General features: G+C 40.8%; 1 protein-coding gene across 1 annotated transcript in view; it reads left to right on the top strand.

The window, feature by feature from the left end:
- Positions 1-7,776, top strand: part of LOC147143704 (uncharacterized) — a 28,802-nt gene that overhangs the window by 215 nt on the left and 20,811 nt on the right. Inside the window, exons 2-8 of the mRNA XM_086037070.1 lie at positions 75-184; positions 287-433; positions 509-661; positions 2,000-2,109; positions 2,200-2,323; positions 3,985-4,077; positions 4,651-4,719. Of these exons, the coding sequence (XP_085893196.1) occupies positions 75-184; positions 287-433; positions 509-661; positions 2,000-2,109; positions 2,200-2,323; positions 3,985-4,077; positions 4,651-4,719 (806 nt within the window). The remainder of the gene's footprint in view (positions 1-74; positions 185-286; positions 434-508; positions 662-1,999; positions 2,110-2,199; positions 2,324-3,984; positions 4,078-4,650; positions 4,720-7,776) is intronic.

Genomic DNA, 7,776 nt, shown 5'->3' with positions numbered 1-7,776 from the left:
GTTGGTGATTAAAATGATACCATGACAAAAATGGCTAAGCTTACTGTACTTTATAATGTAAATTTCAACTCTAGATGCCGGTATAGTGGGCTTGACACCTCAGGAGAGGATGAAAGTGAGAATGCATGAAAAGGCAAAGAAGAAAACAGCTGCAAAGTACTCCGTTGAGCAACTACTAGAAAAGGTTACTCTACACAACAATCGACACGAACACAACCTTTTAAACGTGACATTTTGCCCTGGTTTCCTTCGTGTTAACATTATCATGCCGTCTTCTGTTGCACAGACTGAAGAATGCATGGACAGTTTTGATTTTGAGATGGCTGGACTTTACTGTCAGCGTGCCCTGGACGTGGAGTCCACAAACCTGCAAGCTCTTGACATGTTGGGACACATCTCCTCTGAGCTTGGAGACACACAGAAAGCTAAAGAAATATCCTTTACTGTGGGTTTCATCTTTAAGAATACCTCCCACTGGTGCCAGTAGCTTCCTTGACTGATCATGCACGTTTTTCTGCGTGCTGTGGAGCTGAGCCCAGATGCAGGCCACAGTAAGTACATGTACCTGGGACAGCTCCACACAGGCCAGGAGGCTGTTGACTACTACACTAAAGGAACACAAGTCATGCTGTCTGCATTGGACAAACAAGCACAGACAACTGTGAGTGCACACTGATTGAAATACAATATAAAATCAGTCTGTCTGTCTCTCCATCTATCGGTCGATCGATTATGACTGTCTATCTAATTAATCAATTCTATTTGGGGGTGTCAAACTAATTTTTTAGATGGGCCGAACTCCTCCCCCAAATAATCAGACCCCCCCATGTCACATTTATGTAGTTATGGTTTGCCTCAGAATCATGTATCATTGCCTCAACATACTGTTAAAAATACCCATTTAACTCTGCAATTGCATGTTAGATATTGTTTGAAGAAAAGTGAATTTGAATTCAGAAGTCATAGGAAAATGTGGGCTTACAGATATTCAAGTGTAACAACTATTGTGCTTTTTATGTAAATAAGGGATTTAGTGGGGAAAAAAAAGCCCAGAGTAACTTTGTAGGAAAATTGCAGTTTATCTATCTATCTATCTATCTATCTATCTATCTATCTATCTATCTATCTATCTATCTCAAATCTATTTAATATATTATTATTAATATATCTAATATCTAATCTATTTTTTCTATTTATCATCAATCCTTCCATCCACCTCTTGTTAGCCATTCATCCATTTGTTAAGTCCTCCACATACCCGGTGCATTCATTGTTCTGCCGCAAGGTGGTGCTGTTGTTGTCTGGTCTGAAAGCATTGCTTTACTTTCTGTTTATCTGACATGGACTTTGAAAAGAATGACGTGCTGGTTGTGATACTCTGTTTAAAAGGTTTTTACATGTCATGAAGTACAATGTATTTTTGTTCAGAAAACTGTGTGAAATCTTAACATACAATTAGAAAATCACGTATCGGTGTATGTGTGTGTGTATATATATATATAAATATATATATGTATTTATGTATATGTATGTATGTATGTATATGTATCTGTGTATGTGTATATATATATATATATATATATATATATATATATATATATATATATATATACGTGTGTATGTATATGTTTATGTATACGTGTGTATGTATATGTATATTTATATATATATATTTATATTAATACAGTGTGTGTAATATATATATATATATATATATATATATATATATATATATATATATATATATCTCAAAGCAAATATACACATAGAAAAGCTAATAAAAATCAGCATTACATGAATTATGCAACACTGATTTCCACAAAAGTTTGTTGACGGGTAATGCACAGGCCAAGGAAGAGCACATTCAATTTTCTTGAGGGTCTGAATAAAAGACAAACAGCAGTATATTTCCACCAATTGCGTGGCATCCTACACATATGTGGTCATTATAGTATTGCCTAAACAATGTCTAATTACTGTGGCCTTGTCTTTTCAACAGTCCCAGGCCGAAGCTGCAGCACCTGTAGATGAGGATCCCGAACTCCCAACAATGAAGGATGTTAGCATGGCCTACTGCTCCATCGCTGAGCTTTACCTAACAGATCTCTGGTAATTGAGAACATAATCAGATTTCCGATGTCTAATCTCTCCAGGTCTCAATTTTGTTTAATGAGTTGAGATTTGTGAATATGTGTGCAGCATGGAGGAGGGAGCTGCTGACAAGTGCAGAGAGTGCATTGAGAGAGCATTGAAGTATCACCCTGGCAACCCTGAAGGCCTCCAGCTCATGGCCAGCTACTTGTTCAGTACAGAGAAAAATCAGGTCAGGCAATACTCGCACGCACGCATATGCTCATGGGATGAATTATCACCACATTAAAGCAGGAATATGCTGAGTTAATTATTCTCAGCAAATTGAATGGTATGCCATTAATCAGCAGATGGACACTGAAATTATCACTTGCGCGCACACAGCAGGTCATGTGGATTGGAATGCTAATTATCAGGCACATCTTTGAAGTCATGTAATTGTCTAGGAATGAGAGAGATAATCAGAGGCAACTGATTGGACTGGATGAATTCAAAATGTCCCAAGGACATTCATTCAATTTGAAGAGTTTTTCAAATGATGACTGGATGAGTTTTTCTGTTCAGTACAAGGAAATGCACTACTAGTTACGAGTGTTCATTACAACCATGCATTTCAGTCGGTCAATATGAGCACTCCATCGCCTTAGTGCTGGATTGAGCAAGTTACCCTCAAATTCACTTCCGCTTTTGAATACTGGTACTTTAAAAAGAAATTCCTTGCGAAGTGAGTTGGAGACAGTCCACATATCAAGTGAAAGGGCACAAGTTGACCTTTCCAGGAAATGTCTTTTCTATTGAAGAAGTGAGAAAATTATTTTGAATTTGCATTTAATTAAATCCTAATGAAAGTCTGCCCAACCTTTCACAACCCTATGTCCATTTCTAGACACCTTTTTCTTTTTGACATTTTAATTTCACATATTATATGTAATAAAAAAGAACGTGGAACCCATGTATTGGAATGGCTTTAGTGATAGTTTTGCATTATACACAAGGACATATCACTTTACTGCAATATATTTGCGCAAATGTGTTCATGGCCATACAGTGCAGCAAAGTATTTAGTAGTTTTCATTCTGAATAGGTGTTCACTGAATCAATGGACGGATATCAAATCCTTTGTATAAAATTGTATTGAATTAAAAAAAAAATCTTTGCGCTAAAAGGGAAACATAAATGTCTAAATAGTGAATGCCCCTTAATTGCCCTGAAACATTTGTTCTCATTCCTTCTGGCCATAAAACTACATTTTATGACTATATTACAATGACATTATTTTCAAAATGATGGGCTTCCTGACATGTCTGTTATTATTTCCAGTTTTAATGCCTTGAGATATGGCATTAGAAAGATTAACATTATTTGAATATGCAATACAAGTTAAACACGATGGACACAAGTATTGGAACGCCTGAACATTGAAACCAACTGGAACTGAAGTTGAAACGCTAAATGGGTTTGCGTCCCTAGAAAATGTTGGTGTTTGTGGGAATTTCTGTCAGCCGATCCTGAAATAAAATTCGCAAGGGCAGAAGTCGCCGATGTTTCACTGGGTTTAGGTCATGCTGGGGACATGTTGATGTTGGAATAGAAAAACACCTTCCCCAAAGACATTTTTTAAAGGTTTAGTGGAATTGCACCTGAAATATCAGTTTCTAAACTGCAGGGGGCAGACTAGCTCCATTGACAGAATCGCATGTCCAGGTTTTTGATTGCTGGACCCTGTATACTTCTACAGGAAACCACCCCTACGTTTTAGTTAAGACGGTAGACGCATTCAACACTTAGAATAAATCACATTAATATAATGACTCATTAGTATGCCTTGTGTATTGTCCTACATTGTCATGGCTATTTTTTGTACTTCTTTGCACAATGTTTCGGCATTCTTAGGAAGGCAAAGAATACTTGTTGAAGAGTGTCAGACTGTGGCTGCCTGCCCAGAAACAGACTGAAGCATCCTCCAGCCCTGAAGATGAGGTGCAGGTGAGTTGGAGTGTCTTTGTCATCAGCCCAATCTTATGTTTCACTTTTATTTTGAAAACACTGCACCCTAAAAGGACTTTCACAGAGCCACTATCACAAACACCAGCAGAGATAAAAAGTAGAAGATAATGAAAAAAGGATCATAAAAGTTAAATGTGGAACCGACATTATGTTAAACCGTGTAATTTTGTGTGTGAGTGTGTGAGGAGGGTGCAAGTGAAGGCAGACATTAGAATAATTATCCCAAAGGACGGGATGAGGAAGAGAGACTTGAACATAGAACTACTTCTGTATGTGACCTGAGTTGGCATACATAAATGGAGCAAACGTGCTTCTGACATGATACACCGATCCTGCAGTGGCGCCGTCGTTGTGTTTCTTATCTTCCGCAGCAGCTTGATCCACACTCGGACTGTTGTCATGTTCGCTGTGATTAACAACCACGTGGCCTCAGAACGTCCCCGTACCTTGAAATTGGATCTTGCCATTATCGGACATTGTGCGGGAACCGTGTTTGTATAAATGCTCAGCGTTAGACATTGCAATATTCTCCTTTTGTCCCCTCTCCGATAGAACCAGATCCCACCGTATGAGTCCCGCATCACCACAGCCAAGCTTCTCATTGAGGGCGAGGAGTACGAGGTAAAAAGATGTGTGCTGAGTTCAACCATTTCTGCTCTTGTTGTCGCGCCTTTTGGGTTTCGTGGCAGGAGGTTGGCGAAACCTTTTTGCTTTCCAGTGAGTAGCTTGGAAGGCGGCAAGGTCACGGCTGGTCTTTATCCCCTTCAGAGTCCTGTGTCAATAATTGAAGACTGGTATTTGGAGCGCGGGGCAATGCTCGAGGAGAGAAAGAACTTAGAAAAACTAGAGTGGCACTCAGTAAAGTCCTCCACCAAGGTCGAACAATCAATTCCAGTACGTGAGTAGGACTGAAACATCACAACAAGCTGGCCGATACTGCAGTTCAGAAGTTGGGGGTGATGCAAATCGGGTGCCAACTGCCACACACTGGAAGCTTTTATTCAGCTCAGCTCCATCTATTGAAGGTGTATCAGTGCCACACTTTTGTCCAACGTAAGTACATCATAGCAGCTGGCATCCTTTCACTAGGCCACTCTTGCGCAGAGTATATTGGAAATTCGGTACAATGGAACCTCAAGTCTAATGCTACCGAGGTTGTACAATGTGCAATTCAGCCAAAATGAAAACTTAAAAAAATCAAATAGCGATGGCATCTGGCCGAAACCGCCTTTGTTGCAGTATGGTAAATGGCTTATTCTCCTTGCCAATGCGATGTTAATGGTTGAACAAAATGCATTAACGCCAGCGATATGTTCCTTGAAACCTGCACAAAAACTCGCATTTGGACAACTATAATGTGTAATGTAGGACCTCATTGTCTCTCAAAACATGTAAAACACCAACTTTTTTTTTTTAAACAGAGCTACTTCTTGGGTGCCGATCAATATAGTAGACAGTACATTTCTTAACACGATTTCTTGAAATCTGTCCAAGGGTTTATATTTTCATATTCAACTTGTACAACATTCTAGGAAATCACAACATCCCACCACTGGTGAGCTATATTTTAGAACAGACGCGCGGTAGGGATGTCACGATATCCAAACGTGACAATACGATAATATCACGATATAAACCTCACGATAGCATAATGATCACGATATTGTGGGGAGGTTGGCGATACATAAAAAGCTCACGATACTGTATAAAAGCTTGCAATATTGTAAAAAAAAAAAATCGCAATATTCTGTTTTTGCAAATAGCATGCTCAAAGAAATAGGCTTGGCCAGTCATGAGCTCCTGGTGGCGATTAGCGTGGGTCTTGGGGCCTAGATAGACCAAAAAGACGCTGGCCAACAGTGACAGACGCTTACCCCCTGTGGCGTCCGGCTGGCTGTCGGCACGTCACGCTGGAGGAATACACCGCAACGACAGACAGCGACGCTGACCATTAAAGTACCTTCTGCTCATGCATAAGATGTAATACCCTTCCATACCATCGGCGGCGGTAGTCACCATTTCTCATGGTTAGAAAAATCCAACTGGAAAGCTGTTGGCCGGGGGCGGACTATAAAAACGTAAACAATGCATTCACCTATATTCTTCGCTCACGACGAACTCCCACGCGAAGAAAACCATCACGTTCTTGACACGGTATTGTGAAATACATTGTCAACCCTCGCTCTTGTACTTGTAAGAAGATTAAGGCAGCGGAGGCACGCTCACTGTTTTTCCGCATTTGTCGTTTCCCGTTGGTGCTCCGAGCGCTGATTTGCTAGCTAACAACCAATCAGAGTGACCAAATGTCACGACTTTCGACGCCGATTCAACATACGTAAACGCCCCCAAGATGCTTACAGATGGGTTACGACACTACGACGGTGGACACTACACCAAACACACTCATTCAGACACAACGACGCTTCACGACCTCCAACGTCGGTTTGGTCTATCAGGGCCTTTAAACATATAGGCGGCATCAAATTAAACTGCACTAATAAACTAACCACCAGAGGGTGCTAGAACTTCACAAATGGAAAACAACTTGTGCTTTTAAACAGATTTTTTGCTATTAATATCGTGACATGACGACGACGATATACCGTGGCAATTTTAATATTGCAATATCACGATATTGACGATATTGTGACATCCCCAGCGCGGGGGCTACTAAAGGCCTACCAGGTGCCCTCGTCACCATGTTGGTGATCCCTGCTCTCGTGATTCACGCTTTAGTGCAGGTGTAAATGAAGCTGCAGTAAAAGTTGCTGCCATGATATCTTTATTACGGCACAGTTGCCCGCTTAATCACCCATCAAGTTCCCAAGTTAATTACCATGAATTTTTTTGCGGCTAAATGCTTGTCGGTTCAGTGCAGAACCTCACACTCATTAGCGTTTGAAGTCATTTTCTGTGATTTCCACCACGCTAACAGCGGTTCGGCTATTTTCTGTTCTGATCCACTGATTAATTTGTGCTCACGCTTGTTGAGAGTTTTACGGTTATTACAGGAGGCGGCGGTGGGAGGGGAGGATGGGCTGTCAGGAGAATCAGTGAAATGACAGTGTCTCAGTTCACAGTTTCTGACATGTCGTTTGTCTTCATCCGGCTGTCGGTGTCACCAGCTGCAGACACTTGTGACTGCTTCATAAATAATAACATCAGCGTTTTGCTGTGTTGGCATGTATGCATTTATATTCATTTACACCTCCTGCACACACATTTTTGTTCTTCATCTATTCGGCAATTTGGAAGCTTGCGACGGAAAATGAGTTTTAAGGCGGTGGCAATCTTTTATTATTGTCCGTCTTCGCACAGTCTGAGACTAATCCTGATTGAATATGAGCAGACACACACCCACCCCCACACGCACACACACACAACCACACACACACACACACACACTCATACACACACACCCACACACAATGTCTCCCAGCAGACTTTAGAGCCATCCGCAATACTCAAAAAGTTTTGTGCTTGCACTTGTGCTCTGTAAAGTTTTTAGTTTGAAGGCAACCTCCCAAGCATGTTGCCAGTAACTGACCATTTGTCCATATTTTCCTCCATCGTGTGTTTTGTTTGGTCTCACGGAACAGCGCCAAGGCTTTGAAACCTTTACATGTATCCATTTGCCAAAGAAGCATACCGCACGTCTAACGGCGCATTTTGGAAGAG

Source organism: Filicampus tigris, chromosome 8 (assembly GCF_054856515.1).
Source record: "Filicampus tigris isolate MCC_2025a chromosome 8, RoL_Ftig_1.0, whole genome shotgun sequence".
NCBI lineage: Eukaryota > Metazoa > Chordata > Actinopteri > Syngnathiformes > Syngnathidae > Filicampus > Filicampus tigris.
Note: the sequence above shows the minus strand (reverse complement) of the source record. Positions and strands in the feature narration are given on the sequence as shown.